Genomic DNA, 23,038 nt, shown 5'->3' with positions numbered 1-23,038 from the left:
AGAGCAATAAATAAAAAGTGATCCCTTGTGAAAAATGTATAAAAACACTTGTGATTGTCTACTGATAGCACCGGCTTTAGTCTCCTTCATGCCTCCATAAAGAATAAACCTGACTGCACAGATTTGCAAAATGTCAAATATCATGAAAAATATCCACGATTATTCACTGATGTCAGAGGTAATGCTAACACTTTATTTGAAGAGGTGTACATAAGACTGACATGACACTGTCATGAACATGAAGGAGTCTTCATGACGGTTTATGACTGTTGTCATTGAGTTTCACTTTCAATGCAAATCTGACATCCTTTAAAATTCAACTTTGCATTGAAAGTGTCAAAAGTGTCATAATGTACCAAATGACACTTAATGACAACAGTCATGAACAGCCATGAAGACTCCTTAATGTTCATGACAGTCTCACGTACACCCCTTCAAATAAAGTGTTCCTGAGGTGACGTATAGAAACATACTGACTGTGTGAGTGTAAAGCTTCTCAAATACACTGAGATTAAAAAGTCAAACCTGTCAGCCTCTCTGTCTCCGGCTGCCTGCAGCTCTTTCTGAAGCGACCTGCTTCCTCACATCAAACACAGACATGTTTCCACAGCATCGTGTGGGTCTGCCTGCAGCTCTGGGTCATAATCTGTCTGCACAGGGAGACGTTTTAAAGGCCGCAGCACGTTTTCAGAGTTCTCTTATCGCACCACCGTCACTGTGCAGCAGAGAGGGGGGTATTTCTGTGAAGGGGAAGGTGGACGACCACAAAGCTGCCATCTTCTGTCTCTGCACTGAGACGCTTCACCACAGCGTGGGAAAAAAACATGATCTATTGTTAGCCAAACTAGAGCACGCAGCACTGAGACTCTCCGCCTGCACAGTCTGATGAAACATGGTTTAAAATGTAAAAATGATCCATGATTACTCACTGCTGCCAGGCTAACACATCCACAGTGGCTGCACTTACAGAGGTGTGTGTTGATTCACCACAAACAAACCAGAACAGCTCACATTTTCTCACCCACAGAACCACGTGAGAACACACATGAGATCAAATGTTTATTACTCCATATTCACGCAGGACCCGAAAATAATATTTAAAAGTATGAAGTTACTGAGGACATGAAACATAGTAACATATTTATATTGTTGTTCCTGATTTTGCAGCAAAACACATTTTTAAAAGTCCAGTTCATAAAATCATAAAAGTCTAATTAAGTGACAAAAAGATATGAAGCATGTAACACATGGATGATCTGTGAGGTGCTGGGGGAGCAGTCAGAGAGCAGCAGCTGGACGTCAGTGGTTGGACTGGTGGATACTTCAGTGAAGAGTAGACGACGTCTGGCTCTGGTTTAAAGTCTGAACACAAACACACACAGTTCAAACAACAGGAAACATGATTACAAGCTTTGGAGTTCAATCAAGACCTCCAACCTGCACCTCTCTGCATCACACAGTCCCAGTTCACACTGTACTGGAACCAGTTCAGATCCAGTCAGTTTCCACACTGAGTGTTAAAACTCATAAAATCTGGAGCTCACAGATCTGTAACACTTCGATCTGCATTAATTTACATTAAAAATTCAAACATTTTCAGTCTCCACCCTGACAAAGAGTCCTGGCAGGCTGCAGTGAGGCTGCAGTGAGCCCCCACCAGAGTCTGCAGCCTCTCTGCAACACTGAAGATTCAGACAGACTTTGTTCCTCACATGAAAAACAGAGAAACGGTTTCCACAGCTTCTTTGTGGTCTGACTGAAGCTCAACAGCTTTCAGTCATTGTTCAGCTTAGCTGGTTGTTTAGCTTAGCTAACTAGCTTGTTCTCCTGGTGGATTAGCTTGTTGGTCACAGTTGTTGCAGCGTTGTTGAGGCCAGTCCGTGCACAGCTCTGATACAGATACTGTCTCCACATTTAGACTTTTTCAGCTTCCTGGACTCTTACAGAGATGCTCTGCATGATTCACAGCTCTAAATAAGCTTCATTTACAGTTGGCTCCACAGTTTTAGGGCAACAACACTGAAAAGAAATTCTGTGCACCACCTCAGTGGATTTTAAATCAAACCATGTAGATGGGGTTGAAGAGCAGACGCCCAGCTTTAATTTAAGAGGTTTAACAAAGTATAATGTAAATGATTAGGAATTATAGACATGAGTTTTTATTTAATGGCTGAAAGCATGCAATACTGGTCTGAGATCAGCTGACTGACTTGGCCATGGAGCCCTGCTCAGTGTCTTTGCTTTGATAAACTGTTGTGCTGCTTTTGCAGTCTGCTGTGGGTCGTTTTCAGCTTTCTCTTATCGCACAGTCGTTACTGTGAAGCAGCGAATGACAGAAGAGCTCGGGGGGGTGGGGGGGGGGGGTATTTCTGTGAAGAGGAAGGTGGACGACCACAACGCTGCCATCTTCTCACAGTGCACACTTCACCACAACATAAAAACAGAAACAAGTATGCCATTGCAACGTGAGCCCATTGTTAGCCAAGGCAGAGACTTGAGACTGACTGCAGTCAACAACAGGAAGTAGCTGTTGTGGTTTTAGATGCACAACTTTAAAATGACTTCACTCTGTTCAGTCTGCCTCTTATTATTTATTACATCTCATCCTAATCCTGCTCCCAAACCCAGGAAGCAGACCCATCTCAGCTTCATCTGAGCTGCTTTTGGTGCTCAGCAGTTAGTTACAGCATTGCTGAATGTTCTGTGAGACAAATGTGACCCAAAAGTCACATTACACACATTATGATCCATCTACTTTCACACACACATGAACCTGAGTAACATCCATTTTTAATCCAGAGGCTTTAATATGATGTCACCCACCCTTTGCAGCTGTAACAGCTTCAACTCTTCCTGGAAGGCTTTCCACAGGTTTAGGAGTGTTTATGGGAATTTCTGACCATTCTTCCAGAAGCACATCTGTGAGGTCAGACAGTGATGTTGGAGAGAAGGCCTGGCTCACAGTCTCCACTCTAATCCATCCCAAAGGTGTTCTATCAGGCTGAGGTCAGAACTCTGTGCAGGCCAGTCAAGTTCTTCCACACCAAACTGGCTCATCCATGTCTTTATGGAGCTGCTTTGTGCTCTGGTGTGCAGTCATGCTGGAACAGGAAGGGGCCATCCCCAAACTGTTCCCACAGAGTTGGAGCATCAAATTGTCCCAAATGTCTTGATATGCTGAAGCATTAAGAGTTCCTGTCAGATCAGAGAACAGAACAGAGCAGCTGTACCGCTCATCTTTGTGTTTTCTTTGTTGGTCCATAACTGACGCCTTCAGTTGTCTGTGCTGAGTCGACTGCAGCTGCATCACTGTCTGCACAGTAACACACAGAGGGCATCAGTGCAGGTGGAACAGCTGATTATATACAGAAACTGATGTCTTCACATCACTGCCTGCTTTAGTATTAAATATTTCACAACAAAGGTCAAAGGTCAGCTAACAGCAAATCAGAACTACGGCCATTTTGATTAATTACAGAATTATTTTATAATCATTCATATTTTTAGATAATATATCTTTTTATATGCAGTTGAATGTTTGTCTCGTCTCTACAGTATAGACAGTATAAATATACTGTGGCTGTAAAAGCCTGACTCGGGACAAACCAGTTAGCCACAGCTGCTCTCTCTGTGCAGGACGCCAGTCTAATGATCGATATTGGAACTGAATCATCCCCATCAAATAATGTTTAATAATAATCATAATCAACAGGTGGAAAATATGTGGTCGGCATTAACTTCATGAAATTTATGTACTAAATTAGAAACACACAGATCAATGGAATTTAAAATAAGGGTGGTCACTTTAATATGAAACAGGAGAAACAGCAAACATACTGTAGGGAGTTCTTAAGTTAATTAAGGTTTGATGAAACAGAATTATTCACTGCTGCCAGGCTAACACATCCACAGCGGCTGCACTTACAGAGCTGTGTGTTTCACCACAAACAAACCAGAACAGGTCACATTTTCTCACCCACAGAACCACGTGAGAACACACATGAGAACAAATGTTTATTACACCAGATTTATGCTGTCAACAAGAGCAGGACCCAAAACATATAAAGAGGACGTGAAACATATTCACATATTTTTATTGTTGCCGATTTTGCAGCAAAATACACTTTTAAAGCTCCAATTTAAATTTAAAGCTCTAATCATAAAAGTTTAATTAAGTGATAAAAAATATGAAACATATAAAAATCTTCTTAACATCTTAACTTAACGGTCTGTGAGGTGCTGGGGGAGCAGTCAGAGAGCAGCAGCTGGACGTCAGTGGTTGGACTGGTGGACTACTTCAGTGAAGAGTAGATGACGTCTGGCTCTGGTTTAAAGTCTGAACACAAACACACACAGTTCAAACAACAGGAAACATGATTACAAGCTTTGGAGTTCAATCAAGACCTCCAACCTGCACCTCTCTGCATCACACAGTCCCAGTTCACACTGTACTGGGACCAGTTTAGATCCAGTCACAGAGCTTCATACTGCTCAGACTGTAACTGCATGTGGAAACTCATAAAATCTGGAGCCCACAGATCTGCAACAATTTACTGATTCCACTTTCTCCGTCTCTTTTCTCCAACCTGGCAGAGGATTTCTCAGACAGGCCGAGCACTCAGGCTTAAAATCACGCAGTAATTAAGTGTCAGGTCTAACAAACTGCAGCAGATTTTCTGCTTGTAGCATCTCTGCTGACCAAAAAGAGCTGGGGGGGGGGGGGGGGGGGGGGGGGGGGGTCTGTGAAAAGAAAGGTGGGTGACCACAAAGCTGCCATCTTCTTTCAGTGCACACTGATGCACTTCACCACAAAGCACAAAGCAAACAGGTTCTCACAGCATGAACACTGCTATTGGCCAAACCAGAACGCTCTGCAGAGACAGCTCTCACCAGCTTCAGATTAACTGGGGCGAGCAACAGGAAGCTGCTTCTGTGGTTTTGCATGAAGAACTTAAAATGTTCATAAAAGACGTCTTCACTGTGTTGCAGGACTGTTTCAGCTCTGTTCTCTGTTCAGTATGTGTCTATATATGTCTCAGGGTTCCAATCCTGCAAAACACACAACATTCCCCTCTGCCTGATGCTAGTTAACAAATGTTAGCATACGTGTTAGCATAAACCTGTTGTTAGCTTTGAAATGTTAGCATTTAGCTTGGAGCAAAGTCCCAGTCCCTGATACAGGAGGAACTGACTGACAGCAGAGCTGCCAAATTCATCATCACAGATTAAATCTTAGAGTCAAAGGTCAAAGGTCAGGTAAAAGCACTCTGAATGCAGCTGTTCCCCAACTATCTGACTACTCATGGCCATTAATCAATGGTTATGACAGTTTGCATATTAATGATTTTAAAACTAGGCTTGTGGCTCATTGTTATGCAGTGGTGCTAGCTTTGGTTATTAGCATCAAGAACTTTCCCCATTTACCTGCTGTGTTGCCTCCTTCCTGATTTCTTATTTTTTTCACATGTTCGTCACACGTGCATGTTTCAGATCACCAAACAAATTTTAATATTAGAAAAAAAACAAAGCAAATTTAAAATGCAGTTTTTAAATGATGATAAAAGCTATTCAAACCTACCTGGCCCTATGTGAAAAAGTAAACCCAGCCCCAAGGCATACCCAGGAAGTAGACTAAACAATCTCAAAATGCAACACACCAGAATCAGAATCAGAATCAGGTTTATTTGTATGTTTACACACACAAGGAATTTGGTTCCGGTTGATAGTGTCTCTCTAGTGCTATACAGTGTCATATAATTCAACTTAAATGCTTTACTATATACAAATACAAAGCTAGGAAAGGAATGATCTAAAGAAACAGCTGAAAAACAAAGTCTCTGACACCATCAGGTTGGAAACGTTACAAAGCCATTTCTAAGGCTTTGGGACTCCAAAGAGTCATAGTGGGAGCCTTTACCCTCCAATGGAGAAAACTGGGAACAGTGGTGACCCTTCCCAGGAGTGGCCGGGCTACCAAAATGACTCCAAGAGCACCTCAACAACTCATCCAGGAGGTCACCCACAATATATACATGTAAAACCTGCATCTGAAATTCTCACCTTAGTTAAGGGCGAGTGTTTCAACAGTAAGAAAGAGACTATATATTCTGTGGAGTGATGAGACAAAGGCAGAACTTTTTGGAAGGTTTGAGTCCCATTACATCTGGTGTAAAACTAACAGGATTTCATAGAAGAACACCAGTCCAACAGTCAGACATGGTGGTGGTAGTGTGAGAGATCTGGGGCTGCTTCAGGACCTCAATAACTTTCTGTAATTAATGTAACCATGAATTCTGCTCAACCAGGAAATCCTGAATGATGATACTCAAGCTCACTTGGGTTATGCTACAGGATAATAATCTGAAACACATCAGCAAGTCCAGCTCTGAACAGCTAAACAAACAAACGAGTGGCCTCGTCAAAGCCTGGACTTAAATCAGACACAGATGCTTCAGCGTGACCTTCATCAGGCCCAATACTTGAAAACCCTCCAGTATGACTGAATTACAACAACTCTGCAAAGCAGAATGGGCCATAATTCCTCCAACAATATGAAAGACTCATTGCCAGTTATCACCAAAGCTCAATTGCAGTTCTTTCTGCCGAGGGTGGCACAACTAGACATTAGGTTCAGGGGGAATTTTTTTTTTAATTTTCTTTTCATAGGACCAGGTTTGGAGAGCTTTTTTCCCTTTAACAGATGAAATCATCTAAAGTGCAGTTAGTACTTACTTGGGTTATCTTTGTTAATATTCAGATTTATTTGAAGATTTGACACATAAGTGTGAGAAATAAGGAGAAGAGTAAGAAATCAGGCCCTGTTCATTGTCTTGTATCTGTATTGTATTTGTGTTGTTAGGTAAATGAACATGCTAAACGTTGCACACTGTGGATGTCAAAGCCCAGCTAGGAAAAGGGCTTGGAAACTATCTACAGCTATAAACTCTCTGTGATTAACTTTATGAAAATTAGTTTCAGAATTTAAGAATAAATACTGAGAGAAGTGGAATTTAAAATGGTAAATGGGCGAGTTGGTATATGGCATTTTTTTACTCTACTTGAGCACTCAAAGTGCTTTAATAAACACCATGTTTGCATTCACACATTCACACACAGTCACACTCCATCCCTGCCTGACCAGCACGTTCGGTTCTTGTCATCATTTTATACACACACGGCTGAGGAGCTGCTTGTACTGGAAGTACTGGAAATATGGCAGCATTTATAAACGGCAACATCTTTTAGCAGTTTTCTCACCTCTGCTAGGAAACAGAATTTTCCACAAGTACCTACTTGGCACGACTCCACTCAACTCTACTCAGTTTTCAGGGTTTCCATTAGGGGGTAGTACCAGGTACCACATAATTTTTAGTACAAGTGGCCACATGGAACAGTGTGGGTGTTTCTGTGAAAAGGAAGGTGGATGACCCCAAAGATTCAGTCTAGACTGATGCAGTTCACCACAAGGTGGAAAAGCAACACTTTCTCAGAGCATGAACACTATTATTAACCAAACTGGGACACACAGCAGGGTGAGTTCAACAACAGGAAGTAGCTGCTGTGGTCTGCATCAGGAAAAAGGTTAGAAACTTTGTTCTGTTCGGTCCCTCTTTGTGTGTCTCACAGTAACAGTAAATATTGGTCACACGTGGCCCCAAATCACAAACCCCCTGATCTCTGATCCATTTAAGGTGGACATGTGCCTGAGCTGAAGCAGTCAGACTCTTCCTGAGTTTAAAACCTAATGTGGTGCTTAGAAAATACAGATGAGCCACATTATGTTTGTTCATCACAGCAAACATACACTACTCAGTTCAGACTCACACACTGTCCTGGTGCCACAGCAAAAAATAAATAAATAAATGAATGAATGAATAAAAACGAATAAACTGTGTGACTATGACTGTGACATATGCACGACTTTCTGCAGAGAAGACAGGAAGTGCCGTTAGATGCACCAACACATTGTTAAGGTGAGACATATCTACATGGCTAAACTTTGTGTGTGTGTGTGTGCAACATTTTCTTATCATGAACATGATAGCTGGTTAGTTAATTATAACTTGCAGGATTCTGGTGACTTTCTAAAAGTAACCAATGCAAAGAAAACACATAATCCTGCTGCTAATTACTGTATGCTAGCACAGTGCAAAGATGGTGGATGTTAAACCATTAAACCTGATTAACATCAGCTTGTTAGCATTCTAATGTTAGCATTTAGATTAAAGTGCAGAGTGGCTGTAGAGCTAAACTATGATGGAGACCATGGAGAACAGCTGTACCTGAGTTTTTCTTCTCTTTGAAGACGACTTCTCCATAACTGACTTCTGTTCTCACTGCTGGACAGACTGCAGCTGGATCACCCTCTGCACAACCACACACACACACACACACACACACACACACACACACCCACACACACACACACACACACACAGGACATCAGTACAGGTCAGACAGCTGATAGCAGAGCTGCTCATATAAAAAACTGTTCTTCCAAACAAACAGTTACAGCACTGTGCAAAAGTCTTGAATCACCCCTCATTCTTCATATTTAGTTTCTAATGTGCCAGAGTTTCCTCTATTTTTTTTAAAGTGATCTTGAGTGGAGCTTTCTGAAGAGTTTTTATTTGGACACCGGGAGGCTTTTCACTCATTTTCAGTTCAGTCCTTGTACCTGAGCATTTTCAGAGGAATGTTCAGAGTTTCGCCACTGACCCATGAATCATTCAAGTATAGAAAAGACCTAAAGGAGGGACTGACTGAGCACAGAGCTGACAGCTTTAATATCACAGATAATAAATCATTCACAGGAAGTCTTCAAAGTTTGTATGAAGAAAATCAGAGCTGCAAGAATTTCATAATTGTTCATATTATTGTGGTTTTATGTGATTGAAAGCTAAAAAAAAACTATTTATGTATTGCAGATGTAAAAGCCCAACTAAGGGTGGGTCAGAAACAGTAACAGCTGTAAACTGACCATGTAGCACATCAGTCTCATGCTCTGTATTAGAAACATGTAAAAGCTTCATCTTCCATTTCGAATGAAATTTAATCATAATCATCAACAAGATGAATGTATGTGGTCATCATGTCAGGATGTCAAAATGAGTAACTGTATGAAAGTCTCAGAACTTAAGTTTAAATGTGCAGATATATGGAATTTTAAATGGTGGTGTTGATTAAATGTGAAGCAGTAAATAAAAATATATTTAAAGGAAAATCCTCTTAGTCATAGTCGGACTCATAGTCGGACGGTGGAAGGAATACTTCGAGGACCTTCTGAATCCCACTGACACGCCTTCTGTAGTGGAAGCAGAGTCTGGGGATGAGGGGGATGACTTGACCATCACTGGGGGTGAGGTCACTGAGGTAGTTAAACAACTCCTTGGTGGCAGAGCCCCTGGGGTGGACGAGATTCACCCTGAGTTCCTGAAGGCTCTGGATGTTGTAGGACTGTCTTGGTTGACACGCCTCTGCAACATCGCGTGGAGATCTGGGGCAGTGCCATGGATTGGCAGACCGGGGTGGTGGTCCCCATCTTTAAGAAGGGAGACCGGAGGGTGTGCTCCAACTTTCGGGGTATCACACTACTCAGCCTCCCCGGTAAGGTCTATGCCAGGGTGCTGGAAAGGAGGGTGCGTCCGTTAGTCGAACCTCGGATTCAGGAGGAACAATGCGGTTTTCGTCCTGGTCGTGGAACGCTGGACCAGCTCTTTATCCTCTCAAGGATATTCGAGTGTGCGTGGGAGTTTGCCCAACCAGTCTACATGTGCTTTGTGGACTTGGAGAAGGCATTCGACCGTGTTCCTCGGGGTGTTCTTTGGGAGGTTCTGCGGGAGTATGGGGTGTCTGGCCCATTGTTGCGGGCCATTCAGTCCTTGTACAACCACAGTGAGAGCTTGGTCCGTATAGCCGGTAATAAGTCGGATTTGTTTCCTGTGGGTGTTGGACTCCGTCAGGGCTGCCCTTTGTCACCGATTCTGTTCATAATTTTTATGGACAGAATTTCTAGGCGTAGCCAGGTGGCGGAAGGCTTCTTCCTTGGTGGCCTCAGAGTCTCATCTCTGCTTTTTGCAGATGATGCGGTTCTGTTGGCTTCATCAGGGGGGGGCCTCCAGCTCGCAGTGGAACGGTTCGCAGCCGAGTGTGAAGCGGCTGGCATGAGAATCAGCACCTCTAAGTCTGAGGCCATGGTCCTCAGCCGGAAAAGGGTGGAGTGCCATCTCCGGCTCAGGAACGAGTTCTTGCCTCAAGTGGAGGAGTTTAAGTATCTCGGGGTCTTGTTCACGAGTGATGGGAGAAGGGAACGGGAGATCGACAGGCGGATCGGGGCTGCTTCTGCAGTGATGCGGACGCTGCACCGGTCCGTCGTGGTGAAGAGGGAGCTTAGCGTAAAAGCGAAGCTCTCGATTTACCGGTCGATCTACGTTCCTACCCTCACCTATGGTCACGAGCTTTGGGTAGTGACCGAAAGAATAAGATCGCGAATACAAGCGGCAGAAATGAGTTTCCTTCGAAGGGTGGCTGGCCTTTCCCTTAGAGATAAGGTGAGGAGTGCGGCCATCCGGGAGGGGCTCAGAGTAGAGCCGCTGCTCCTCCACATCGAAAGGAGCCAGTTGAGGTGGCTCGGGCATCTGATTAGGATGCCTCCTGGCCGCCTCCTGGGTGAGGTGTTCCGGGCATGTCCCACCGGGAAGAGGCCCCGTGGTAGACCCAGGACACGCTGGAGAGATTATGTATCTCGGCTGGCCTGGTAACGCCTTGGGGTCCCTCCGGATGAGCTGGAGGAGGTGGCTGGGGAGAGGGAAGCCTGGGCTTCTCTGCTTAGGCTTCTGCCCCCGCGACCCGGCCCCGGATAAGCGGAAGAAAATGGATGGATGGATGGATGGATGGATCCTCTTATGATTAACAGCTCTGTGGTGAAGCACTTAAAGCTTACAGCTTACATATTTCTTTAAAATGAGAAACAGGAAGCTGGAAGATGCAGAGCTGTCAGCTTCTGTTAACCATAGACCACAAACACACAGCACAGCACACAAAGAAAGTGTGCAATATGAGAGCTTTTAGCCTTTTATCGATAGCATACAGCAGAGAGAGACATGCAGTAAATGGCCAGAGGTCAGGACGCAAACCTTGGCTTGCCCACGCAGCCACGTGGCAAATATGTTCGCCTGCTCATCCACTGAGCCACCCCACACAATGTGAGCCTTTAAAGACAGATGATTATATTTCAGTCTAATACAACAAAATGTAAAAAAAAAAAAAAAAAAAAATCTGTGTATCAGTGAAAGCTTACAGGATAAACACAAACTCTTTTTTTTTAGCCTGGCATGTCTGGCAGTTTTTGCAATCAGAATCATTATCATGATCCAAATGTGCTGTTGTGCCAAACAAATTTGCTTTTACAAGAAGACCACTGTAAGTTCTCTACAGGCTCCGCTTGGTAATGTTTGTCTTTTTATCTTATTTATTTATTTATTTTTATGACTGTCTACACAATATGACTGTCAGGTCTGACAGGCAGGATGAAAAAAGTAAGAAGAAGAAGAAGAAAAAAAGAATATTAAAAAAATCCCACCCCTACGGGCGGTCTATTTTGCCCTCCAAGCTCGGGTCCTCTACCAGAGGCCTGGGAGCTTGAGGGTCCTGTGCAGTATCTTAGCTGTTCCCAGTATTGTGCTCTTCTGGACAGAGATCTCGGATGTCGTTCCAGGAATCTGCTGGAGCCACTTTCCCAGTTTGGGGGTCACTGTCCCGAGTGTTCCGATTACCACGGGGACCACTGTTACCTTCATCTTCCACATCCTTTCCAGCTGCTCTCTCCTTGGTATTTATAGAGCTTCTCGTGTTCCTTCTTCTTGATGTTCCCGTCACTTGGTATTGCAACGTCTATCACCACGACTTTCTTCCTTTGTTTGTCCACCACTATGGTCCGGTTGGTTAGCCAGCACAAGTCTGTCTGTATCTGGAAGTCCCACAGGATCTTAGCTCTGTTGTTCTCAACCACCCTTGGGGGCGTGTCCCATTTTGACCTCGGGACTTCCAGGTCATACTCGGCACAGATGTTCCTGTATACTATGCTGGCCACTTGGTTATGGTGCTCCATGTATGCCCTGCCTGCTAGCATCTTGCACCCTGCTGTTATGTGCTGGATTGTCTCAGGGGCATCTCTGCACAGCCTGCACCTGGGGTCTTCCCTGTTTTGGTAGACCCCAGCCTCTATTGATCTTGTACTCAGAGCTTGCTCTTGTGCTGCCATGATTAGTGCCTCTGTGCTGTCTGCCAGTCCAGCTTTGTCCAGCCATTGGTAAGATTTCTCTATGTCAGCCACTTCTTCTATCTGCCGGTGGTACATGCCGTGCAGAGGCCTGTCCTTCCATGATGGTTCCTGTTCTTCGTCCTCTTCTTTCTCAGGTTTCTGCTGCCTGAGGTACTCACTGAGCACATCATCCTTTGTGGCCATCTTCCTGATGTATTCATTGATCTTCGTTGTTTCTTCTAGGACAGTGGTTCTGACACTCACTAGCCCTCGGCCACCTTCCTTCTGCTTAGCGTACAGTCTCAGGGTGCTGGATTTGGGGTGAAACCCTCCATGCATGGTAAGGAGTTTTCTTGTCTTGTCTTGGGTCAGATATTTAGAAACTACAGAAATTATTTAGAGACAATACTTACACTCAAAACAGGATTTAACAAACTTTTGTCCCCTCACTGATTATACTTCTGATATACAGTGGGTATGTAAAGTATTCAGACCCTTTAAATTTTTCACTCTTTGTTTCATTGCAGCCATTTGCTAAAATCAAAAAAGTTCATTTTATTTCTCATTAATGTACACTCAGCACCCCATCTTGACAGAAAAAAAAACAGAAATGTAGAAATGTTTGCAAATTTATTAAAAAAGAAAAACTGAAATATCACATGGTCATAAGTATTCAGACCCTTTGCTCAGTATTGAGTAGAAACACCCTTTTGAGCTCGTACAGCCATGAGTCTTCTTGGGAATGATGCAACAAGTTTTCCACACCTGGATTTGGGATCCTCTGCCATCCTTCCTTGCAGATCCTCGCCAGTTCCTCAGGTTGGACGATGAACGTTGGTGGACAGCCATTTTTCAGGTCTCTCCAGACATGCTCAGTTGGGTTTAGGTCAGGGCTCTGGCTGGGCCAGTCAAGAATGGTCACAGAGTTGTTCTGAAGCCACTCCTTTGTTATTTTAGCTGTGTGCTTAGGGTCACTGTCTTGTTGGAAGGTGAACCTTCGGCCCAGTCTGAGGTCCTGAGCACTCTGGAAGAGGTTTTCTTCCAGGATATCTCTGTACTTGGCCGCATTCGTCTTTCCTTCAATTGCAACCAGTCGTCCTGTCCCTGCAGCTGAAAAACACCCCCACAGCATGATGCTAACGCCACCATGTTTCACTGTTGGGATTGTATTGGGCAGGTGATGAGCAGTGCCTGGTTTTCTCCACACATACCGCTTAGAATTAATGCCAAAAAGTTCAATCTTGGTCTCATCAGACCAGAGAATCTTATTTCTCATAGTCTGGGAGTCCTTCATGTGTTTTTTGGCAAACTCTATGCAGACTTTCATATGTCTGCACTGAGGAGAGGCTTCCTTCGGGCCACTCTGCCATAAAGCCCCGACTGGTGGAGGGCTGCAGTGATAGCTGACTTTGTGGAACTTTCTCCCATCTCCCTACTGCATCTGTGGAGCTCAGCCACAGTGATCTTTGGGTTCTTCTTTACCTCTCTCACCAAGGCTCTTCTTCCACGATTGCTCAGTTTGGCTGGACGGCCAGGTCTAGGAAGACTTCTGGTCGTCCCAAACTTCTTCCATTTAAGGATTATGGAGGCCACTGTGCTCTGAGGAACCTTGAGTGCTGCAGAAATTCTTTTGTAACCTTGGTCAGATCTGTGCCACAATTCTGTCTCTGAGCTCCTTGGGCAGTTCCTTCGACCTCATGATTCTCATTTGCCCTGACATGCACTGTGAGCTGTGAGGTCTTATATAAAAATATATTTAAAGGAAAATCCTCTTTTTATGATTAACAGCTCTGTGGTGAAGCACTTAAAGCTTACAGCTTACATATTTCTTTAAAATGAGAAACAGGAAGCTGGAAGATGCAGAGCTGTCAGCTTCTGTTAACCATAGACCACAAACACACAGCACAGCACACAAAGAAAGTGTGCAATATGAGAGCTTTTAGCCTTTTATCGATAGCGCACAGCAGAGACATACAGTAAATGGCCAGAGGTCAGGACGCAAACCTTGGCTTGCCCACGCAGCCACGTGGCAAATATGTTCACCTGCTCATCCACTGAGCCACCCCACACAATGTGAGCCTTTAAAGACAGATGATTATATTTCAGTCTAATACAACAAAATGCCTTTCCTAATCAAGTCCAATCAGTTTAATTAAACACAGCTGGACTCCAATGAAGGAGTAGAACCATCTCAAGGAGGATCAGAACAAATGGACAGCATGTGAGTTAAATATGAGTGTCACAGAAAAGGGTCTGAATACTTATGACCATGTGACATTTCAGTTTTTCAATTTTAATACATTTGCAAAAATTTCTACATTTCTGTTTTTTTTTTCTGTCAAGATGGGGTGCTGAGTGAACATTAATGAGAAATAAAATGAACTTTGCTTTTTAGCAAACGGCTGCAATGACAGAAAGAGTGAAAAATTTAATACTTTAATACTGAATACTTTCTGTACCCACTGTAATCTGTGAGGGGACACAGCTTCATTAAAGCTTCATTAAAGGTTCAATCTAGAGTACCGAGACACCTAGCATCTCTGGCCCCTCCCACAAAGACAATGGGTAAACCATTAACGTCAGAGGCTGAAAAAGGAGGTGCCAATAACTGCAGGTCCTCTAATGTCTACTTGTCAATCTCAGTTAATAAAACTGATCACGTTACTGAAAGGTTTCCCTATTTCATACAGTAATGGTTGTCCACAAACACAGTGATCTTTCAACCCCCAGTTCCTGAAAAACAAAACAACACAAACAACAAAAACAAACAAACAAAAAAAAACCATTACCTCTGCTTCGTTTGACAGGCTGTTGTTGATGATCTGATATTTTGACATCACTGTATGTGATGTCATCTGAGACATCATCTTCTGCAACTTCAAAATGATCTTCTGAAAAGAACAAAATTTAGTTGTAATATAATTTAGTGCAAATGTATCTAAATGCACCTTAAAGTCCATCTATGAAAGATCAGGAAGTCTGAGTCTCACCTTCAGGTTTCCTGTGAACACATCGTCTCACCAGCAGAACCAGTAACACCAGTAGAACCACAACACAGACTGATCCAACAGAGGAGATCACAGAGGTGGATGTAGGTGGAGGTGTGGATGTAGGTGGAGGTGTGGATGTAGGCAGAGGTGTGGATGTAGGTGGAGGTGTGGTGGTGTGTCTCTCTAAAATAAAGCAAACACAGTCATTAAGTTCTGGTCACATTGTGAATGTTGAAACCTGCAGAAACACAGACAGGTGAGTGTGTCACCTGTGACAGTGATCCAGCTGGATGGAGACTCTCCATGACCGCTGATGTCACACTTGTAGAGGCCTTCATCAGACCTGGAAACATGCTGGATGGTCATGTGACCTGTAGGCTGCTTCCTGATGAGGGAGCCATCTTTATAGAAAGCAGCTGGGAGGTTGGAGGGAGTGGTCTTTGTTTGACAGAGCAGAGTGACGTCATCTCCCTCCATCACAGGGAGGACAGGACTCTGCAGGATCACTGATCCACCTCAACACAGAGACAAACTACAGCATTTCATCCATTTACACACAGCTTCATCAACACTAACTCCACACACTCAGCTTACCAGAGACTGTGAGATTAACCATGTTACTGATGGCACCCTCTCTGGACTCACACCAGTAAACTCCACTGTCTGATGTGGCAATGTAGCTGATGTTACAGGAAGAACCAGCTTGTTTTCCCCACTCATCTCCACACTGAGTCCTCTGTCGTTTGCTTGTGTTTCTCCTCAGAGTCCATCCAGCAGAGCTGTCGTCCTCCTCACAGCTCAGAGACACAGAGTCATATTCAAAGAACTGAGAGCTGCTGGGACTCACAGTCAGACGAGCTGTGAGGGTTACAATGAAACATGAAGCCAAACAGGTCATATTAGTGAGCATTGATCAGGTTGAAGCTGTGACAGAAGAAGGTTACTGACCTTGGTTTGTTGTGCAGCTCAGCAGTGAGATCAGAACTAAAGAGAAATGACACTCAGGTTGGTTTGAGGTGAATACAAAGAACAACTCCACACAAACAGCTGACAGACACACAAACTCCTCATTTTCATCCATGTATCTGGTGAGGATCTTGCACAAACAGTTTAGACTGTCTACAATCTAAAAAGCAACTAAGCCGATGATTATGATTATGTGCACCACACTATGACTATATAGAGAATCAACTATCAACTACCCTCCAATCCCACTGTAAATTCATGTGTCCTCTGTGCAGCTGTGTTCATGTAATCAGTGAATGATTTGAGCTTTTCACTGCCTGCTGTGTTTCCTGGACTCCTGAGCAAAGATAAAGAGTCAGTTCAGACCTGCAGTTGGTCCTCATGGTGTTTGAACTTGAATTCAGCCTGATTAGTTTTTCATGTCTTCTCCTCCATCATCAGTTATCAGGAGAGCAGACAGTCAAAGGTCAATAATTCAAACAAACACAGAGATTCTACTTACAGAGCAGACACAGCACAGATGTTTCCTTCATCGTCCTTCTCACTCATTTGAGCTTTTTTTCATTTCTCTCACTGACACCAAGTAAAGCCCCGCCCTCTTCCTCTGAGCACCCGCTTTACTATTGGTGCAGAGGCAGCCTGTGTGTGTTTGTGTGTGTGTGTGTGTGTGGGGGGGGTCTCTTTTTTCTTCGTTGCTACAAGTAAATAAGTTTAATAATAACTAAATTTATCTATGGATCACCGTTCACAGGTACAAATCACAAAGTGCTTTAGAATGTGCAAGTAAAATACAAGTATTACGTCACATAATCCATCCATCCTCTGGTGTCAGTGAGCTGTAGTTTGGTTCCTGATCAAATCCATTTCCATGTAGTGGACGTCCCCCTCAGTGAGAGAGGCAGATATGAGCTGAAACACAGGAATCAAACCAGGGACGCTGCTGTTATGGAGCTGAACTGGAACCATTCACACACTGAGGCCCTCTGAACACATTTTAATGACAGCTGTGCAGAGACACACTGATGACTGACTGGAACACTATGATTCACATTTTAGATTAACACCATCCTCCCACAGGCTTTAGATATGGACACTAGAGGGAGCTGCTGGACTGGAAACACTACATGGATACAAGCAGGTCATCAGTGATGTTTTCATCAATAATTAAAAAAAAATACTGACTCTTTGTACTTACTAATAAAATGGCTGTGTTTGATTTAACTGTACATAAAGATTATATTAATTAAAAGTATTATTTTTTTCAATCATAACCATGACAGAGACCATGGAGTAAGTGACTGTTGGGGTTGCAGTATAAACAGCAGATATTTATATTCCAAAGTAAAATGGACATATTGAATATGAACCCTCAGTCTGTACTCTGCTAAGCACCAATAGTTACTTCCCCATATGACAATGACAGTACTCCATGTTGAAGGATGGCTCAGTTCTTAAACTGTATCTGGAGGACAGAGGAGATGAGGGTGCAGGATGCACAGCTGGCTCCTTAGTGGAAGCGTTTTCACCTCCAGTGTATAAGAGAGGACGAGTCAAGGAAAGTAACTGAGCTTGTCCAAACTGAGAGATTAGATAAGTGTTGTGTTGGTGTGTTTGTGGATGCAGCTTGCTAACCAAACTAGCTAGCATTATGTGACAAACTAGCAGTTCGCTTGCTTGTCCAAAAGCAGGAACTTTTGGCTCTAAAAAAAAAACATGGTTGCTGACTTAGAGATGCAATTCATATGCCAGACTGCAAACTGCTCCATCACCCAGTGTTAGAGGATCAAATCTAATGAATTAAATCTATGATGAAGCCGCCAGGGCCACATCATCAACAGAAAGCAAAGATTTGATTCTGAGGGCACAAAGTCTGACAGCACCAGGGATGAATCTGAATATGCAAACAAATGTCAGACCATCAACTGCTGTTGGTCCCATCAGTGGTGGTTTGTTTGCTTTGGACTGATTCCAGCTCAGATAAAAGCATCAACATACTCACTGCTTCAACATGTCAGGAAACTTCTGATTAGAAAAAAACTATAGCACTAAAAAATAACAGAAAAACTGAAGCAAGAAAACATTTAGTACTCATACAAGAAAAATTTTATTAATCCACAATAAATACATTCACATTAAAGGTGAAATGAAATAAAGCAAGACTTTCTGACCAGCTGTTGAAATGTTTAACCTACAGTAACAGATTGAAGAGTTGGAAGATAAAGTTCAATAAAGCTTCAGAGGAAACATCTGACTGCAGCTGCATGAGATGATTTTTGTCCTTGGTTTCATGTTTCAATCATAATAATGTGTCACTCAGCTGTTAGATAATATAAGAAGGAGCTCATTAAATTAATGGATTTATGTAACAGTTTTTCTTGACCACACATCTCATTGCACACTGTAGTTCTTGGAGGCACTGAAAAAAGTACACAGAGATATACAAATATACAATATACAAACAATAACACCAGATTAATTACAGCCTGAAACTGATATGTTATGGCTGCAGTTGAAATGTTTATAAATATTCACACATTTTCCGTGTTTGAAATATGGATCATGAAGTAGTGGATTTTACTGCAGGACTGTCAGACTTTGCACTCACAGGAGAAGAAATGTAAAGATGATCCTAATATTTAAATGAATATGAAATGTAGCACAAAATACAGTCAATCCTCAGGCTGGTTCAAAGTAGCTGATTTAGACTGATCTGATATTCAGGCTGATTCAGCTCCAGCTGAAACACTGACAATTGTAACAACACAAAGCGACTCACAGTTCAGCTACACAACAGTCTGAGGCATTTTAACTTGGTGCCTTTTCCTATAGATCAGAAAACCAACAGCAGCAGCAACAAGAAACAGAGCAGAAACTGAGAGACCAATGATCAGACCAACAGATCTATCCTTCTTCCCTCCATCCTTCTTCCCTCCCTCCTCCTTCCCTCCATCCTCTGTGGTTCCTCCTCCTGGACCTGCAGGTAGAAACAGGTGTCAGCTGTCAGGTAGGTGATGAGTGAAGAACAGAACAGAATCCATTTCCTCTTCAAACTGCTGTCAGACATTATCTACTGCACTCTGATCACATCACTCAGACCAGCTGCTTTCTACAAAGTCTCATCAACAACATCTTTAGAAACAAACATCAACAACCAGGAAGCAGCTTCACCTCTGATCACAGACACACTGAACTCTGCTCACTCACCTGGAGGAGCAACAACTCTCAGGGTGATGGTGCTGATGAGGTTCAAACTCCTGCTCCCTCTCTGGATGACGCGACACTCGTATGTTCCCTCATCATTAATCGTCACATCCTTCAGGATCACAGACACGTCTCCATCCTTCATCTGTCTGTCCTGCAGATCCACCCGGTTCTTGAAGGATGGATGCTGCTGTTCAGAAACGAACTGCCCATCACGATACAAAAAGACATATTCTTTATCTACTGCAGCTCTGCTCCACTCTACAACTATGATGTTGTAATTTAGAGCACGACATGTCAGAGTGACGTTCTGTCCAGATTCAGCTGTGATGATTTTCTGATCTGATGGAGGAAACAACATAGAGCAGAGAGGTTAAAGGTCAGAGGACAACTGTTCACTTCTACAGCAGCCAAGCAGAGAGAAGAGAAACAAAGAGAGGCCTGAGCTGTGGACAACATATACACACACATACAGACACACAAAGAGACTCTTTCCAATAATATACAATGACTGACAGCCACAAAACAATATCCAATCCAGGTTTATTTATAAAGAAGTTTAAAATCACCCCCAGGGTCCAAAGTGCTGTACAATATAACAATAATATACATAAAACAACTCAATAAAATGCATTAAAATACTTGAAAATTACATAAATACAAAAATACTAAAAAAAAACCACAGCACACAGACTCAAGCCAAAGAAAAAAGGTGAGTTTTAAAAAGTGATTTCAAGTGTGAGGCCTGTCTAATATGCAGTGGCAGATCATTCCAGAGATTTGGTGCTGCCACTGCAAAGGTCCCCTCTGAGCTTAACCCTGGTTTTAAGCACCGTCAGAAGCAGCTGGTCTGCCGACCTGAGTGACCGGGTGTGAATGTAAGTGTGTAGAAGCTCAGAGAGATAGGGTGGGGCAAGACCATTTAGAGATTTAAAAGCAAATAAAAGAATTTTAAAATGGATCCTAAAACGAACGGGCAGCCAGTGAAGTGACGCTAAAACAGCTGAAATCTGCTCATGTGTGCAGGCACCAGTTAAAAGCCGCCCAGCAGCATTCTGCACCAGTTGAAGGCGAGCAATAGCGGACCCTCTAAGCCCCATATAAAGTGCATTACAGTAATGCAGCCGAGTGGTGACAAAGGCGTGGATTACTGTTTCAAAGTCTCGCCTTTGGAGAACTGGCTTTATTTTGGCCTCAGGTGAACAAAGCTTGACTTGACTACAGCATTTCTGTGGCTGTCAAGCTTCATGTCTGGATCTGTTTTGACTCCTACGTTTGTGATTGTTGGTTTGAGAAACTGTGCCAGAGGACCCAGATCTACCAGAGGGGTCACAGAGTTGTTACCAAAAACCATCAACCATCTCTGTTTTTCTCTCATGGAAACTCAGGAAATTTAGAGCCAGCCGTACCTTAAAGTCACCTAAGAATTTAAGTAATTGTGCCACTGAGTAGGAGTCTTTCCTTTTAAGAGGCACATATATCTGGCTGTTGTCTGCATACCAGTGGAAAGAGAAACCATATTTTCCCAGCGGTAATAGATAAAGAGAAAAAAGGAGCAGGCCTAGAACCGAGCCCTGTGGTACCCCACACACAAGTGGAGCCGTGGAGGACACAAATTCACCAAGTCCAACACAGAAACTCCGACTTGTCAAGTAAGACTGAGTATTTTTTTTTTTTTCACTTTAATATAAGCAACACAGTTGTTGCATCATGAATTTAATGTCACACTATCACAAACGTCACCTCTGCACTCACGTGATAAAAAGGTTCAGTTAGCTGCTGGGTCAGAGGTCACGAGGTCAAGAACATTCTTACTAGAAAGTCTGACAGAGACACTGAGATAATGTTGAAGGAGAGCTTCAACATCAGCACAGCTTTTGCACCCATTTCAAAAATGTCTGCACTAATAACAAGATGCAGTTTAAAACATCCTCCTGAATATTAAATATTAATATCAATGCTAAAGGCTGTAAACACATCACTGCAAACAAACTGCACTGTGACCTGTGCCCCTGTCCTCCTGATCATTTGGTCTGAAGGTCACATTCAAAGCGTCTCCAGACTTTTCGCTGCCAAACGAGGAAATGAAGAAAAAGTGAAACTCGTCTGTTCGGTGTTCAGAGGATTCAGCGAGCTGTGATCATGACTGCAGATAGTTCACATTCTGTCACTACGATGATGTCACAGAGACAACAAAAAGAAAAGACCGATCTGTTCTTATATTTGTCACTTTGTAACAGACTCGATTCTGCGGGAAACACCGTCAGTCCGTCTGCAGTTCCGGGTTTGGAGTCGCACCAACAACAGTTTAGATCAGCGATAACGTCAGCGTTTCAAACTCGATCGGCATGAAAAACATTTAAAGAATGTATTTTAATAACTCCGCCTCATACATTCTTATCTTAAAGAGGAATGTTGTTTCTCACCTGCGGACACAAACACAAGGACACAAAGTAATCCAAAGCAGAAGAAGGGCGTTAACGTTAACGCGGCCATTTCCGTACATCCTTGTTTTCTTACCTGATCCTCCCGGAGCCTGGGTGCTGTCGCGCATGCTCAGTAGCGAACTGGAAGTTATTCTTCTTCCAAAAAGCAGCAGCCAGCGTCCTTACAGGCCCACAGAAACGTGAGCAAATTACCCCAGGACACTGGCTCCCAGTGCAACATGGAATTATGTTCTAATTAATTACAATTAAATAGTTTCATTAGTTCACAAAGCTCCGATCTAAGTGCTGAAGGTGCTCTCCGTTATTGTGCTCCTGTTCTGTGGAACAACCTGCCCGCTGACCTGAGATCAGTTACAAACAGAGGTGGGAAGTAACGAAGTACAAATACTTCGTTACTGTACTTAAGTAGATTTTTCAGGTATCTGTACTTTACTTAAGTATTTATTTTTCTGACTACTTTTTACTTTTACTCCCTACATTTTTACACAAGTATCTGTACTTTCTACTTCTTACATTTTCAAACAGACTCGTTACTTTTTAACACGTCAGAGAGAAGTTTGTATTTCCGGTCAGTGCGCCGTCAAACATCAAACGATCTGAGCCTAAATGGAGGAATAATAACACATAAGATACAATCGTACTGGCGTATCCTCCATCACCGGGGCTTATCTCGTACAAAGGGATTAAATACGCAAACCCATATAATTAATGTATCATTTATAGCGCTATAATCGGGCCGGACCGAGTCCGTAAGTTGCGCTGCGGCACATAAACAGCTTAGCTAGCGCTACTGAAGAGGAGCGAGCATGAAGGGAGTAACGTGTGGCAGGTAAATGCAACGTTTCTAAATGCTCAACAAATATCAGCAAACACACAAAGTGTGTGCAGTTTGTCACACAGTGTGTCTGCTAGCTAAAGAAGAGCTGCTGTATTTCAGGGAGAGCAAAGAGAGAGAAGTTCACTCAGAGATGGAGAAAGAGGACAGGAGAGGAAGAAGAGAGGTTAGAATTAAAGGTAAGGACTGGAAAATAAACTGAAGTATGCTGACTTTGTGTTATTCAAAGATTGGATGAAAATACTGCAGTTTAGTACGTAATAAATAGGTTAGTTTGTTGTACTGTATTTACAGTAAAGCTCTGTGTTGGACTGGAGCACAGTGTTTGTGTTCATGG

The 23,038-nt window shown here is 43.1% G+C and overlaps 1 protein-coding gene and 1 long non-coding RNA gene across 2 annotated transcripts in view; both read right to left on the bottom strand.

Moving 5' to 3' along the window:
• LOC115776536 (V-set and immunoglobulin domain-containing protein 8-like) overlaps positions 1 to 21,952 on the bottom strand; it is a gene marked incomplete at its 3' end in the record, with an annotated part of 59,928 nt that extends 37,976 nt beyond the window's left edge. The window contains exons 1-2 of the mRNA XM_030724252.1: positions 21,846 to 21,952; positions 19,423 to 19,761 (exon numbers count right to left, since the gene is read on the bottom strand). Coding sequence (XP_030580112.1) covers positions 19,423 to 19,761; positions 21,846 to 21,915 — 409 coding nt within the window. The remainder of the gene's footprint in view (positions 1 to 19,422; positions 19,762 to 21,845) is intronic.
• Positions 8,283 to 15,367, bottom strand: LOC115776589 (uncharacterized). Its single transcript, XR_004019477.1, has 3 exons — positions 15,253 to 15,367; positions 15,052 to 15,153; positions 8,283 to 8,366 (listed from the first exon to the last, which is right to left on the bottom strand). It is a non-coding gene; the product is annotated as an uncharacterized LOC115776589 (long non-coding RNA).
• Positions 21,953 to 23,038: the final 1,086 nt, after the last annotated feature.

The sequence above is a fragment of the Archocentrus centrarchus genome, unplaced genomic scaffold (genome assembly GCF_007364275.1).
Source record: "Archocentrus centrarchus isolate MPI-CPG fArcCen1 unplaced genomic scaffold, fArcCen1 scaffold_33_ctg1, whole genome shotgun sequence".
NCBI classification, from domain to species: domain Eukaryota; kingdom Metazoa; phylum Chordata; class Actinopteri; order Cichliformes; family Cichlidae; genus Archocentrus; species Archocentrus centrarchus.
The sequence above is the reverse complement of the archived record's forward strand: the minus strand, read 5'-3'. Positions and strand labels throughout refer to the sequence as shown.